We start from the raw sequence: 17755 nt of genomic DNA, 5'->3' as shown, positions 1-17755 counted from the left end.
TGGCCTGTGTGGACATGAACCTTGGAGTCAGTAAGTAGCATTTTTGTTACTATTTGAGTAAATTTGAATAATATTTCTAACGTTGCTGAGTTTGCCTGATAATGACGATGTAATAGATCTTGCGGAAAAATTTTAAGTCTGGAAGAATTCACATTATTTTTATATCTGTTAGCTTCAATTGAAAACAAAACTTGTGTTTCGACGAGTTATCACCAAACATTTAGTTTTAACGATTATTATTACTAAGGAATCGAAAATGAGTTAACTCTTTGTCCTCAACGCAATTACTAAACATTAGACTATGTATCGTATAATGTATTATATTCTCTATATTTTCAAGGAGCAAAGATTACGGATAGTTGTAAGTAATAATAAAAGGAGAGTAACATTACCTCTAACATATGTCACATTATTATCTTACGTTTTTGCATGTCTGTGTTTAGTATGCTAAATTACTTTAGTCTCTTTTGAAACTAATTCCTAACTTACTATTTTTAACTAAATTAAACTACACTAATAATTTTCTGGGTTTTAAATTTTGTTCCTGTTTTTTTATTATTATTTAGTGGTGTCTCCATTGTTTGTTTGCTTTTTACAATGCCCTAACAAAAACTAGACACAGTTTTTAACATTACGGTTCGTGCGACGACTATCTCATCCCTACTAGACTCGTACCTCATATTGCCATCACATAATAATTAATAAACGCGCCTTGATCTAAAAAAAAACAAACCTAGACAGTTTATGGTTATGTTTACAATTCCCTTAATACAGCATATTGCATATCCATCACTTAAAAATCCTACACACTATAAAAGGATATAGAAACTAACTGAACTCAGCGCGCGTTGCAACGCCAAATGAAATAAATTTGAAGGAAAGTCATAATACAAATATTCCATTTATTTTGAGTCATTTTATTTATACATTTTATTTTGAAAAAATTGCCGCGTTTCATTTCTATAATTCACACACAATATCGTCTGTTTAATGTCAGCCGGCCACAATTTTCACAATTTGCATAAATTCTTATGTCGTCTACAACTCAAAACGTCATCATTCGTTGCTGTTTTCATTTCAATTCAAATAAGTAAAAACTGTCACGGCGATATATGAAATTCATTAAAATTACATTAGCGACATCTGTTGACAATTGATCATACCAACTTATAAAAGTTCGTGGATTTATTCACAACACTTTTGCTATAATATTTATTTTCATTACCTGAACTCAAGATAATTAAGAGACGAAATGTAAACTACTCAAAACAAAATAGGGCCCACCGCAACTTTGTCTCTAATCGTGTTTATAAATAACTCATATACTAATCATTGACAAAATGAAGCACTACTACTTCTAGCACACATGTTTATTAGTTCATAATGATGTTTTAAAAGTTAACTTTTTTGTTGATTTCAAGTGGGTAGACAAAAAAGTAAAGTGCTTAAATTTATCCATTTCTTAAATTTTCAATCGTTTGTGTTCTCAGTCTTGCTTTAAGCGCAATGCTTTGATCACACTTTGTTTAGCTGTGTTATTTCGTTTCGGCATTATTTCCGATTACAATGCCAGATTTTCGTCGTCATATGGATATGGAAACTTCGACAAGGGCAGTTCTTTTGCTTCGAGAGGGAGAATGGCAAAGATCGGTTGCATCTCGCATTTGTGTGTCACGGCGAGCTATTCGAAACGTATGGGAGCAGTTCCAGGAGACAGGTAGTGTGGCTAGAAGACCTGGATCAGGAAGGATTCGAGCCACAACTGCTCAAGAAGACCGGTACATTCGATTGACTGCGCGTCGGGATCGCACGACAACCGCCCGGACCTTGCAATCCCGGCTAAGGCAATCTACTGGCACACGCGTTAGTGGTCAAACCATTCGGAATCGATTCCACGAGGACGGGCAACATTGTAGGATTCGTGTTATTCGTTTAAAATTAACAAGGGCTCACCGGGCAACACGTTTGAGGTTTGCGCGTGAGCATTTGGACTGGACCATGGACAATTGGAGGACAGTACTCTTTTCAGACGAGTGTAAAGTTAAGTTTTTTAGCGATGACAGACGTTTACGTGTGTCGAGAAGAGAAGGAGAACGTTTTACTGAACCATGCATGCACGGTACTGATCGTTTTGGGGGTCCAAGTATGATGATATGGGGCGGTATAAGCTTGTTAGGCAAAACAGAGGTGGTGATCTTGAACGAAGGGACGGTCACTGCAGCCAGTTACGTCGAGCAAGTAATCCGACCTTATGTCATCCCATATTCACAAAGAGTAGGTGATAATTTTGTGTTTATGCAAGACAACGCTCGTGCGCATACAGCTAGGGTCACTCAGAGGGCACTTTCTGATGCCAATATCTCGGTTTTACCTTGGCCAGCAATGAGTCCCGATCTAAACCCGATTGAGCATTTATGGGATCAATTGAAAAAAAGTCTTAAATAGACCCATAGTCACGTTAACAGCCAACAGGACCTCATAAACGCGCTGAAACTCTATTGGGAACGAATTCCCGACCAAAACATCACTCATCTGATTGAGTGTTCCAGATAGGCTCAGAGAGTGATTACGGAGCAAAGGAGGTCCTACTCGATACTAAAGAAAAGCTCCCGGCAAGTTTATTAAAAACAAACAGTGACTATAAAAGTTTTTATTGACAGTCTACTTAGTGCTCATTTTCTCTAAAAATGTGTATTTGAGTGTATTGCGATAAAATTAAACAATTCAAACGTTATTTTGTGTTTACTTAATGTGTAAAACCCTAATTCAACATAGACTAATTGTAAAAATTTAATAATCATGGATGCACATAAATTAAGGGGCAAAATGATGGTGGGCCCTATTTTGTTTTGAGTAGTATATATACCATACCTTACACGCCCATGAAAGAGTTGATTTTATAAAACCTGAAGAAAAAAAATTACAACCTTTTTTGCTGAAATATATGTCGATCCGCATTCTGCAATTAACTATAATAGTTTTGAAATGTACTTTATTGATTAGTTCTAATTGATCAGATGTTTTCTTATCCAATGAGTCTGGCACGCCAAGGTCACGCGTTGTAACATCATTCACACGCATGTATAACCAAAGCAACGTGGTTAAAATCGTGTGTCATTTTATTAGGCGTTAGAAGCTGTTTTATCCAGCGACAATATGCAGTGCAATCGTCTATAGATAGGGTCATAATGACATGCCTTTACGTGGATAGTTACAGATAATTTTATCTTTATATATCGCTTACTCATGTCATACAGTTAGTTTATTGTGTAATATCATCGTTATCTATCATTGACGAAGGAAACACGTTTTGTAATCACATGATTGATCAAATTTAATTGTTTTGAGTTGACGAATAATCGTAAGGCCTATTGGTGAATATAAAAGTATAAATCACGCGCAGCTTAGACGGCGTGTTGTCGCTTAAATCGCAGGAGCGGTCGGATGTCTCAAAACTTTGTTACGCTAGGATTGGAATGGAGTGAATTGGAACCCACAGTCAGAAATCCTCATTAAGTACCTTTTATTACCATCTTAAGAGCCAACAACTTCTGCTTGCGGATAGAATTTCTTGCAATTCGTACGTTCACTCACAATCACTTTGATAACTACTGTTGTATAAATGACTGTATCAATTACCACAACTGTCTAAAGTAGGGGTAAGGAACACGCGGCCGGCGGGTCGCTTGGGGCCTATTAAACTTGTTTATGCAACCCGCCAAGCATCTATAAAATTGAATTTATTTTACCGACTTCCTTTCAACAATATATTGTTATAAAATTAATTATATCAAATTGTGGTACAACAATTTACTAATCATAACCACCGATCTAAACTGTGTGATGCACGATTATAAAGCTGTGTTCGTATTATATATACCCTTTAATTAAAAAAAAAACCGATTTCAAATTTCTCATTAAAATTTCAAGTATATTCATTTCTTTTTCCGTTCTTATCTTGTTTATTTTATTTTGCATTCAAATTGTATTTTTTTTATTCTAATGTTTATTAAAAATAATGTTTAATAATGTGAGGCCTGACAAAAAATAAATAAATTTTAATTTGGGTCGTTAATTGAAAAAGTTGCTTATCCCTGGTCTAAGTCAATTACTACTAATCGATCCTTTTTAAGCGTCCACTCCATCGTTGACTATTAACAAAAAAGTCTAATTTAAGAACGATAATGAAGCGTTTGGACGAACGATTCAGGATAAATAAATTCCAAAAGCTACATTTTTAAAAACTTTGTGCACTGTATGTAATAGCAACCATATTTCCATACAAAACGATGTGGCCGTTTATTATTAGTCAATCTTATTTATGTACAGAAATCTATTACGAAATATTATCGTTTCCTAATATTCATTTTCTTATGTATTCAGGGTTATTACAATAATCTAGAAGCAACAGCCAACGTGTACGCGGCGGACAGATGGTTAAAAACTGAGGATCTTTTGTACAGAGACGAGAACTGGAACTTCTTCTTCGTTCTTTTCTCGACCGCCTTAAAATGCTTCTCAAATATCGCAGTCATCACGTATATTCCTTAACATACCATATACCTAAATTTAAGTTAAAAAGCTAAAGGTCAAGTACTAAAGATATACTCACAAAGACTATCTAGAAAACTCATGTTATTATTAAAGTCAAAGTCAAAATAACTTTATTATATGAAATCATTACAATTACTTATATGCGTCAGCTTAAAAATAACTTTACTATAGTTCGTAACGCGTCACATACTAAGAAAAAATAAAAAGAAACTTAGTGTGATCAGTATTTTTCCTTTGTTTCTATTTTTTTTAATTAAAAAAATCCTTTAATTTAGAACAATTCATTTCAAAACGTCTTTATAAAGAGCATACTTTGAAATAGAAAATATAATGCCTTTAGGCAGAGCCCGTGCTTAATAAATTTCTTGAATTTACAAATAAAAAATTACGCGCCGTATAGTAGTTTGTTATAAAACTGGAGGAGCTTCGCAAAGGCTGCCCATCCGCTATATGTCTTAATCAAAAAATACTTTAGGATTTATTTTATACTATTAATATTAATATATTTTAAACTAGTAAAAAATATTATAATAAATGCTTAGAATACAAGAGAAGATAATTAAACATCAAAACATAATTATGAAGATTGTAAAAAAACAGGGAAGCTGACTATTCGGCTTGCAAAAAATCTCATAAAATATTCTATATCTGTAGTAGTATTGTAGTTCATTTACACACAAAAAGTTACGAAATCTATGAGAAATATTCTATTTAATTACGCAAAACGCAAAAAACTACTCAAAAATTATCATTTTATCTTTCGATACATATGCCGAACTTCTTTTTATTTCTGGCCTTGGGATTTTTATATTAACTAAACAAATTTCACAGTTTTTAAGAGACTGTATTATATTGTAACAGTTATCGCAATAGAAGTGAAAGAAGTCATCATTAAGCATCCAGGCGTCCTAGACGTAGCAGTGACCGGGATCCCGGACAATGAGGCAGATGACCTGGCAGTAGCTTGTGTTGTGCCCCAGAACAACTACCCGATAACTGCACAGAAAATCAAGGACTTAGTTAAAAGTAAATAAAAGTCCTTTATTCATTTCATTGGTTTTCTATGACCTGTATAAGAGAAACACGAACATATTAAAATAAAAGAATAAATCTCAAAAGATCTCATTCAGGATGAATGAGAACGTATCTTGCAAAATGATAACTGTGCTAGCTCAGCGGTAGAGAACTGAAACTGGCGATCATAGGTTTTGATTCCCGGGATACAGCCTTACATAATTCACACTTTGTGCCTTAATTTTATAGGATTGCCACTGCTCACAAACAGCACCACACTGATCCTGCCTTGCCTGGCGATTATGGTATATTTCCCCATAGATATCTGCAGGTCGACCATGTGACTTGCAATGGGCGTCTACGGGCTAAAACAACCATCTATGTTGGAGCTCTCTATTCCATGTAACGCGAACTTTCTTAATAGTGTATTTCACTATTTTTACCCTACCACCTACCACCTTTTTACCACTTTTACGAAATTTGTATAACCATTTTCAGAGACACTTGCCGATACGAAACAATTGAGAGGTGGAGTTATTTTCATGAAGGAACTACCCTTAACTTCCACTGCAAAGGTCAACAGAGCTGTGCTGAAGAAAATCGTTAAAGATACGAAAAGAGAATAAACAACTTAATAAAACACAAAATTGAAAAAAAACACCGAGGAAAACAAAAGATTTATTTATGTTGTGCATAATAAAACCTTCAGATAAAATAAATAAATTATTTCGTTATTTGTTTTGTACCAATCCAATTTAGTTAGTACTCACACATATGAGAAGACTAGACATAGCGTACATTTTTTTGTATCGCTGCAACGGGCCTTAAGATGATTGCGACAACGTAGTATATATGACAACATAATAGAAAAAAAAGCATTAGTATCAAATTTATCCTCATACCGTTATAACGCTGCGTTGTAAGAATTATTATAGTGAATTTCGTGATACCGATTACCAATTAAACAAGTTAGTAAGATGTACACGCACATGATCAATTAACAGCTTAAGGTCACTGCCGTAATTAGTTCTCGTTACATTACATAACTTATATAATAAATAAGTAGCTAATCTTTTGTATTTGATTCGAAAAGTGACATTTGAAAATCATTTTTCTTCGTTTATTCTCCTTAATAATTATTTTTTTATAATAATCTCGTATTCAATAAATCATAATTACGTATAACATCGGAATTTTATTTTTAATAATTTAAGAACCGCAAAATATATTTTTGTACAGGATTATTTTTTATTGCAAGCAAATTTGGACTTTTAATTTGAATAAACAAACAAAAAGGTTTTTTTTTTCATAATATTAACCCGCAATAAATAAAAAAGATTTAGCCTTATTTTTATACTGCATTCACAAACTGTTTAAACAAAATAAACGGCATAATTTTTATGACCTTATACATAAACTTTAGTAAACAAAATGATGCTTATAAAGATTCTAATTATTTTTCATATTAATAAATCAAAAGTGCGAAACGAAACCTTAGTAAGTGATTAAGAGTTATTATTATTCATACCTGATTTCAAATTAACTAGACTTCAATGAAATTTATTTAAACAAAGAAACGATTTTTATCCTAATAATATATAAACGTGAAGTTCGTGCCGTTAACAGTTGAGTTTATTGAATGTTTTGTTTCCATACATTTGTGTTAATAAGTGAATAGCCTTCAAAATGAAAAATTATATTTCTTCATGTTACATATTTTAATTATATTTACAATTGAGAACATTCAAAATTATAAATGATCAGAAGAATAAGGTCATTATTATTTTCGCTTTCGTGGAAAAGTCTATTAAAAATTAACATGATTCTTAATCCAAATATTTTTAAGGTTTATTGCTTAAACTAATAACCATTTTCTGCAGTTTAGTGATTTTAACATAAACAGAAAAATGAAGATCCATAACGTAAGGTACTCTAACGACGCGGTGCACTGGCACATGAAGGAGTTGGCTTGCCGCATTGTTGCACAGACCGGAATCGCGAAGGATTCACATCGGTTAACTTATCTCGCGGGGTTTAAAGATTCTCCTGACCATGGCATGCAGGTGAACAATATTTAATACTAATATCAATTTGACACCATTTATAAAATTCAACAAGATATCAAATCTGTATGTTAAGTCTTATTGTCTGCCATTAGGTAATCGCCCTCCTATAAACCTTTGGTTTAAAAAAAACTGTACATTATTTCAAGTTAAATATTTTTAAATCGATGGGATTACCGGAGAATATGACACATTTCAAAGTACATTAGAAAAATCAGTTCGCTGCGCAAATTGTTTTAGAAATATCGGATTAAAAACCGATGATGTCATTATTGTAATGGCGCCTAATCACAACGTTCTAGTTATACCCTTATACGCTGGCATTTACTTAAGAATATACGTGGCCTGTGTGGAAATGACACTTGGAGTCAGTAAGTCCTGTTTTCGGTTTTTATTTAAGTAAATTTGAATAATGTTCTTTAAGGAGTTTGCTGGAAGTTGACTGCAGATGTAATCGATCTTAGGCAAGAGATGCAAGTTTAGAAGAAGCTATATTACTTATATAACGGATAAAGTGCAAGAAAATACAGCCGTCAGTATTTAAGATAATTTTTATTTTAATTCAATAGAAACTTGCTTGGCTTGCGAAATATTATATGCAAAATTAACATTATAAAGGCGTTTACTAATTATTAGAATACTTGGTACAAAATGGGAAGATAGTTTATTAAGACGTCATGATGGTAACTAGAGTTTTAAAGTACACAAAATCTTGCACAAAAAGTTGCTTGCAGTCGCTGTAAGAGACGTCATATATTACTTCATAAAAAACCGTTTTTTTTATTTTCAGAGGAAATACAGGACAACTTCCAAATCACCTTATCCAAGATAATATTCTGCCAAAGTGATAAAACAGATGGCGTTGAAAGTGCCATGCGAAATATAAACTTGGACACTAAAATAGTAACCTTCAATACAGGGAACATGCATTACAGCTATTTAGAATTCCAAAATAAATATAGAGGTGACTCTCCTGTGGAAGAATTCGTGAAGTTTTACGAAACGTAAATATAATAATACTATCATTTTGAAATAAACAATATTCTACTTAATTAAAAAAGTTTTTTTTTTAATTTATATTAATAGCATCCACATATAAAACTTTTAAATAATAGGATATAATCACAGTCCCGTCACAGATATTTCAGGCCATAGGCCACTACGTGGATCCAGTGACTAGTAAACATAGATTATAATTTTAAGCTTGTAAACATAACTCAACGTTGTAATGTTTACTTTCGTCATTGACGAGTAATGATGACATTTAATAAACCAAGGCCACAACTATTCATCTAACAGCGCTCGTTATTATTCGTTCACAGTAAATATCAGAATATATTAAAACCACATTAATAATATTTTAATTTCAAGCCTGATAACTTCGACCCCAGAGAAAAACCTTGTAGTTTCAACAAGTGGTACTACTGGAGTTCCTAAATGTGCTGCGCATACGCATCAGAAACTTATCGTTGGGCTGCCATACCTTTTGTAACATTTAACTCTATTCATCTCAATTATTCTTACAATTCCTTTGAATAATATTTTTTTCTAATTATAGAACAATGGCAACTAAATTTCCCACACCATTTGAGAGCACTTTAATATTATCACCTGCCCAATGGTTATCTGCAACAGCACTACTAATTTTATCACCAATTATAAGATACACTCGAATACAAACACCTGCGCAAGTAACACCGGAGCATGTTTCTTTTCTTCCTAACAATTATAAGGTAATCGTTGTTCCACGAAGAAGCAGGGCAATTAAATAGTGATAAAATTATAAGTATAGTTAGTATGGCAATGATCTATACATAGCGTAATTGACAAAAAAGAAAAATTAAAACTAACAATTGTTTCACCCCTTTTATACTGTGATGACGACTCTGCTAAATCCTGAAGCATCACAATAATGTGACTTGTCATGTCCTAAGATATTGGTGGTAGGAGGTAGTACGTGCCGCAACCTCTCGTCGATTATTTTAAGGTAAATTTTACAAGTCTAACTAGAACCTATGTGAACATTTCTCCAGAGTTGGAAGTACTGTAACGGACACTAATTTTATTATCATCGTGGCGTTGATGGCTTTCTATCGGATACTACACTCACCCAAATCTCACAAACGAACATTAAACGTGCGCAAATATTTGCAAATACAATTTGCAAAAACATTAAAAACTATTATTATGGAAATAGTAATTAATTTGGATAAATTGTTATTGTCAGAAAATAAAGGATCATTATAAATTTTAATGTGTAAATGTTACTGTGCGGTTCTGATATTTGTATAAAATATTCCTTTTGTATAGATCATCTATATCTTTATATCATTTTTATGGAAATAATGTATTTAAAAATTATTCAGAAACCTGATAAATTTCAGAAAATATAATAACCACAAATTAATGATTTTTCTTTTATTTTATTTTTAATCTATAAACGAAGTTATCACTCCATAATATGTTAAATTATATAGTCAATTGTTTTCTTGGAACTCTTGGAAGGCGACAAGCCAATACATACATCAGTTTACTAGAGAATTTTGCATATATTTACAATTATAATTTAGAATCATCACGATATCGATGGAACTATAACACTTGGAGATTCGATATTCAAATATTTCTTTCGCTAAATAAAAATCAGCTGTAATTTCATAAATTACCGACAATCGATATAGAGAGGCCGGATAATCGGGCAGCTAGATATCAAAATTTTATATTTCACTTTATATTTTACACCGCGCGAAGCAGGAAGGAGACAGATATTGTGTTATAAAGTTAAAGTTAAAAAAAACGTCAATGATATTGTAATGAAATATTGTATGTGAAATAATAGTAAATTATTTAAAGAAATTGAACACAGAAACTGAAATGTATGTGGGTTACGGCTGCACGGAAATAGCAGGTATTGCTTTAAACCCAATTTCAGTTTTTACATTATAGAGTAAGTAAATGTTCAGTAACATCGATAAGAATAGCCAGTATCTTCATGGAATCCCGAGGCCGATTTGCTGAATATGCACGGGTCCTTTGGTTCTCTGAAAAACACTTGGAGCATAATTACTGTTTAGCTATACAGGTCAGGCCTCCCCTCCACTCTAAGCTACCATAAACCCGCTAGAGCTAGGGCCCCACCTACTGTTATTTCAGAAGAGCAATTTTTCTAACTACGTCGGTGACCTTGATTCTTCTGTTGATCTCTATTGAAATAAGCAAAAAAGTTGCTGTAAATTTCAATGAGTATAAAATCTATCCGCTCGCATCAATGCTTCGCTTGTAAATAAGCTAAACTTATACTGTGTAAACTTATACCTTATGATAAATATACCTAAGTTATTTTCTGTTACTATAAAGGGGTGACCGTAAATTGTTTTTTTTTTAAATTACAAATCTTTGGTACGCATATTTATACAGTTATCTCTAGGGTTATGCAATCTTTAAAAAAGGATTAAAATAGGTTATAACTAAGCAATAACTACTTAAGCATTCATTGTCTCCAGGAGTGATTACTTTGATGATTCATTTTAGGTATTACACAAAAAAGTCAAACAGGTCTATCAAAAAACTAAAATTAATTCATTGGTAACAGATATCAACCCACAGAAGTGGAAGAAGTCATCATTAAGCATCGTGGCAGTGACAGGAGTCCAGGACGACGAGGCAGGTGAACTGGCAGTGGCTTGCGTCGTGTCCCATGACATCTACTCGATAACCGTACAGGAAATCAAGGACTTACTTAAGAGTAAGTGACATTTTGTTCTCTTTACGTCTAGAGAGAAACGTGACTATATAAAATTTGTCGCGCACCATGTTACTCCATCGGTAGCGGTCTTCGGCGGAGTGCATAGCTTGATGACACTTTTGAGTTCTTTTTTTAACTCTATTAGGGTATATATGGTTCTCTTCGATTGTTACGGTTCGTTTCGATTCTGATGTTAGTGTTAATCTTTTTAGTAATTTCCTTTCACAATCTAGACATCTTTTTTGGCGTAAGCCTTCCCCTCCCATTGCACTTATCCATATCGTATTCTTAAGTGACAACAAATCAAAGTTTTTGTTATATAGGGCATTGATTAATTCTGCGTATCTTTCCGTTGATGACATAGAATTTAACTAAAGGTGGATATTTTAAGTTTCCCTTCTTCTGCTTAAAAATGAATTATGATGCAATTTTTTGTTGGTGTGCTTATTTTCAGGCTTTGTTGGGTACGGATTCTGTTGTATATTTGTTGGTTAATATCTTTGCTATTTGGTGGGTTGGTTTCTAGTTGTTATATTGACTAGGAAGAGTTTATTGAATTCTCTTTTTCATAAGATTTTGGTTGTTATTGTCATTTTTATTGTTACTGGGTTAACTCAATGGGAAATCAATTGAAATACATAAGCAAATAGAAGTAATGAATTAATGACAAATGGCTGTGTTTTATAAGGTACGGTTAAAATAGAATGAAAGAAATTGGCTATAGATAAAGCAACAAATAATGTAGGATAATAATGATAGATAAAGCAACAAATAATGATATCTAATCATAAAAGCTTATTAAGATTTTTTTACGCCATACATATCATTACAAGTGTTAGTCATGATGACAATGTGTAAATATCCATGTTATATAAACTGCATCTTACTTTCTGCTCCACTTGTAAGGAACAACCTCTAGAAGACACTAAGCCATTGAGTGGCGGTGTCGTTTCCTGAAGGAACTCCCCTTAACTTCCACTTCTCAAGTAAATAGAGCGTTGCTGAAAAAACTTGCGATAGACATGAAAAGAGAATTAACTAATGTACGGGAAATAGAGAAAGTGTAACGATAATTTAATATCATTTGTAATATATATCTTAATTTGTAAATGTACTATCAATAAACAGATTTTCGCACTTGTTACTTTTGCTTATTTATCTTAGAGCATACGCGATACAATTGTTATAATTATAATAAAGTTTTGTTTCCAAATAGCAAGCCTTTTTTGGTCTTGTGATTAAATCCTGCTTTAGAAACTCTTCTGTTTCCCGAACTCGAAATGGATAAAACGCCATGTTATTGTTTGACGCCTTTTGTCAAAACAACGGGAACTCTTTCGCATATTACCTTTCTTTCAAAGGTGTTGGCTCAGTGCTTCAACGTAGAGCTAGAGCTTTCCACTCGTTGTAATAAGACGTAAGCAGGACATTCCACGTCCTCATCCGCCCATCCGCCGCTCATCCGCCACCATGGCCCGAATAGGGGAAGAACCGCAAAAAGTTTTCAAAATATGTGTACCTTTGAAAACTTTTTGCTAAGAATTGCAAATGTCACCTTGATCGCGGTGAGTAAACAGAATTTTTGCTGATTTTAGCTCTCCGTAAGACGATACTTGTTTTAGCAAACACCGGTTGACACAAATATACTACATTCTATTACTAGACTACATTGACTGTTCATAGTAGATGACATTGATAACAAGCACAACAAGTTCTCTATCTTGTAAAGAATAATACGAGTTGTATACAAACGTAACTACTCAGCATTCCGTGAAATTGTAGAGAAAAGAAGTCTTCCTAGGAATTTATTGGCGCCCACCTTCACCGACCAGGCTTCTCCCCAAAAGCTTTTACATCCTTCATCATCATTTCAGCCAATGGACATCCACAGCTGGACGAGGGAGTATCCCTTCCCTAGGTGTCCAATAAGACCGGTTGGAAGCGGCCTGTAAGTAGACGTTTTAGGCTGCGCTTTACAGTCCATTCTTACATCCTTATTGCTCTTTAAAATCGATACCTTTGAAATTCTTCACTCTGTTAAATAACAGAAAAGTTCTAATATATTTTTATACATCTATCTTATTACACAAATTGTACTACAGATGATATATGTGTCAATTAAAATTAATTCCAGGAAATGTGTGCAATAAAAAGATAAAAAGAGGAAAATATTTATTTAAGATTGCCATTAGTAAACATAAACACAGCGATTAATGACCCCTTAATAAAAGTAATATCAATATAAAAGCTAGTCAACCCTAACGGTATATCAATGTTTAAGAGGTTTATTGATATATTAATAATACTTTATTAATAATACTGTCGTCTTAAGTTATCATTATAATACTAATAGTAAAACATATTTTCCTTAAACATTGTTTACCATATGCTCTTTTTAAACATTGCACATGAATTCGATTAAAAAAAGATGTAACACTGCCTAATTACTTACATCGCTAGTCAAATATCATTGAATCTGAATTTAAAATTAAACAGCACAAAGCTAAAAAATCTAAATTTCTAATTAATTTGACTACATTTAGAAAATATACTTTTGTAAAAAATTACGAAGGCAATAGTAAAAATATGTCAATATAATGTAACTCTATTTAGGTGATAATCTAACGTTTCATAATTTAACATTTTTACATTAGTTTCATATTTTTATTTATCGTAATTAAAAATAGCATCGAGAAAATCATGACGTGAAAACATATTTTGTATAAGTATACTTCATGTTTACATTTTGCTGGTGGATAGGCCATGTTCGGATGTCACGTAATTGTAACTGAATTAATCATTAAGATAAAGTGGTCTAATTCGTTTATTTTTTCTTACAGACACGGGTGTTAGATGGAATAATATTAATAATTGCATCACCTAATAAGACCAATAATAAATAGATTGTTAATTAAAAAAGATTAATATGATTGTTAATAAACGTATGCAAGGTGCAATAATCCACATGCAATAGTTTTAAATAATCATCATCACCCATATTAATCTTTAGAGGCCCACTGCACGGTATACCGTCTATAGGCCTATAGGTCTTCTCCAAATATCACCTACCATCAACATCACGCGACGTTACGTGTGCCTAATGGGGAGCCTACCCACGCTGCATCTACCGACTCTTTGTCGCTACTCGAGAAAATTGTCATACATAAATCTAACTTATTTTATTTTTAATGAATGACAAAAGATATTTCTTCCTAAAAACATGCGAAAATATAATGCTCTTGTGGAATACTATTTCATTAAATATCAAGTTTCAGTGACTAATGGCATTAAAACTTTCTTTCACGCTGGGCCAAAATAGCAATGTTACTATTGCTCTACGAACCAAGGAAAAGAATGAGAATATCTATAGACGAACAGCAAAAGACGTAGTCTGGCGGATTAGCAAGTAAAGATTGCAATGGGTCGATCACTGCATAACATTCGCTAACAAAGTAAATTATTGAGAGCGACCTATGTCCAGCATTAAACTTCTTACAGCTAAAATGAGAATGATGATGTTGAGATATCGATTGACCTTTCCGCCAGGCGTCGGATTTTGTAAAGGAAGATGTCTTGTTAGTGCATCATTCATGTCGATTCGACGGCCTTTTTTAATTGCATTAACGGTAACAGTAGTAATCTTACACAATGGTATCAAACTAAATCTGCGTGGAAATCTTGTATCTGTGACCTCTTTATACCTAAAAAGTGCTTTGAACTATTTTGGTTAGAAGAAAAAGTCACGAATCGTGCTGACGGTACGGTCGCGAGAAAGAAGAAAAAAATTAGTTAAAGTTATAAAAATCTCTGTTGTTATCGATCCTCAAGCCTGTTAGTATATTTTGTTGAGTGAGAATAAGTCCGCAGCAGATAGTACAGCAAAAATTCGACTAGAAAAGAACGTCTACAGCTAAAATGTTACATTAAAAGCCTCTAGAAGTAGCGCTCAGTGTTTGAGGAACTTTTACTGTAACAAGCTCAAGACTATTTCGTCGGTGTCAAACAAATATCTATACGTAATGGAATTTTTTTCTTTTAGTAAATTGCGACTTGTTGATTACAATTAATAGCCATATTTAATTAAACAAAAATACATTAATAAGACTTAAATAAACATGTAACAAAAACATTTCTTTTTTTTCATGTCTTCATTTGTGACAACAAAATATGATGTATTAAAGTAATCGAAATTAGATAATAATATTATCTGCTTAAGGAACATAATCTAATTTTGTATAAAATATGCTAGGAACAGACCGGTAGATTTTTTGTTGTACCTTTTTTATATTAAGTACGATCTTATCAATCTCACAATGATTGTTAAATTTGTTATGCTAATTAAAAAAAATCTTCGCGTTCTGCGCGCATCAGAATTTTTTTTAAATATAACATAATAACGTTTTCATACATGATTTCGGAGTAATAAATTTAGCAAGTTTTAGTACTGATATTGATTTGACGAAAACAATTTGCTATTTATTATAATTTATAATTATTATTATCAACTGAAATCATATTGATAGAGTCAGTAGTCGTACAATTATTTACTAAAGTTTGGTGCCAAGACTAAAATTAATATGAAAACACTATTATTATATACCATGATGTTATAGGTAACAACATTACCGATAGTTACAAACGATGACAATATAATTATAAAAAATAGTCTCGTGATGTGACTGTATTATAAAATCACTTTATACAATTCGGGTTAAAAGGTGTTAAACCGTCAGGTTTTTTTTAAATTCCTGATTATAGATAGCTCTTCAAAATTATTCACGAGATTATTTGTACTAAATAATTGAAACATTTGAAAAGTATCTAATTTAAAAATTACATATCTGCGTTTATGTAATGGAATATTCCCTGCGATGGAAATCACCTGTCATTTACTCATGAATATATAATAATATGATTGCCAATGACGACTCTAAAGCCTGTTATAACCTTAAAAATTGCCCACTGCAAAGAAAATTACTTTTAATATTCATAAATAGCCTATGACTGTTTGAACAAAAAAAATAGGTGATTTCACAAATCATAATGAACGAAAAATTTTTTAATAAGTTTTGCAAAAACTAGACAAGCTCTAGTTTAACAATATCTCTATATTTTTTATTAATATTTTCCACAAATTAAGAGAATGTATTCCGAAAATCTACAAAACTTTTATTCATGTTCAACGCAATATTGATGAGGCTATGCTCAGAGTTTTGCTTTGGCGACAAATCAGAAATGAGTAGATCCGCAGAAGAACCAAATTGACCGAGGTAGCAGAAAGAATTTCTCGTTTGTATCAGCTGTGGGCTGGGAACATCTTTCGTGTAACCGATGGCCGTATAAGCTTAAGGTTTCTCGTGTGCCGACTACAGGACGGTAGACTAGGTAGACCAATGGCATAGTAAAGATCGCGGGACATTACGGCGATCTTTGAGGACTATATCGACGATATAGTCTACTACATCGGATATCAGATACGACTATATCGACTGATTTAATAATGATATATAATACACAAGATACAACAATACATAAATATTTTGTATCAACTCAACTCCATCGGTCAATGACCAACGTTTATGTATAATGTAATAGTTTTTCATGTAATAGACTTTTTCATAGAAATATTTGTGTAATGTGTAAAAAAATAAATGTAACGACAAACAATTACATAGATTTTTATACAGAAAGCACTGCTCATCACAAAATCTTGACTTGAGATGGTATTCAAACCAGAACATACTTACGGTACGTTTGGCGACAGATATTGTCGGCGCCAGTCGGAGCCCAACCAGATAACCTCTAGAGAGATTCCTGACATAAAACATGTCAAGGGGACGTATCTATGTATATACCGCGCGCCACAATAAATAGCTTTGGATGGCATGTCGTTGCAACTATAAAAAACAAATAGTTCACTGCAAATAACAATCACATTGAATCGAAAACTACAGCGACTGTTGTTTTATTCAACGCTAACATGTACTACACGCATATCAGTATAAAAAGAAACAATTACGTGCGTGCAACGAAGACTTGAAACCCATGTCTTCGTTTCAGATAGCAATGATTAAAATAACGCAATATTCAATGTTTTGAACTGAACTCAGAAGAAGAATGCTCCCATATTCTTACAAATGATTGTTAGAAATGAGAAATAATCTTCGAAAGTAATGTTGGGAATATCACTTATAAAAGCGTCGGGGATTCACCATTTTTTTTAAGGCGCACAGTGCTGTACAATAACATTCTATTAACAAAGTTGCATACAGATTGTAATTTAAAATCGGTCTATCTATCTAAAAACTGTCCAAAAATAACTGATTCTATTTTCACTACAAACACGCACTGCGCCTGATCTCTATGTTATGACTTAGTT

At 32.8% G+C, this 17755-nt stretch overlaps 1 protein-coding gene across 1 annotated transcript; it reads left to right on the top strand.

The window, feature by feature from the left end:
• Nucleotides 1–7523: 7523 nt before the first annotated feature.
• On the top strand, nt 7524–11871 carry LOC137924375 (uncharacterized). The gene is made up of 7 exons (XM_068767769.1): nt 7524–7629; nt 7793–8002; nt 8422–8635; nt 9190–9364; nt 10485–10539; nt 11224–11376; nt 11831–11871. Exons 1-7 carry the CDS (start codon nt 7524–7526, stop codon nt 11869–11871), a joined length of 954 nt encoding a protein of 317 aa, XP_068623870.1.
• Nucleotides 11872–17755: the final 5884 nt, after the last annotated feature.

This window comes from Battus philenor, unplaced genomic scaffold (assembly GCF_028537555.1).
Source record: "Battus philenor isolate CCGP_79_NKW_IND1 unplaced genomic scaffold, ilBatPhil1.0.hap1 SCAF_23, whole genome shotgun sequence".
Taxonomy (NCBI): domain Eukaryota; kingdom Metazoa; phylum Arthropoda; class Insecta; order Lepidoptera; family Papilionidae; genus Battus; species Battus philenor.
Note: the sequence above shows the minus strand (reverse complement) of the source record. Positions and strands in the feature narration are given on the sequence as shown.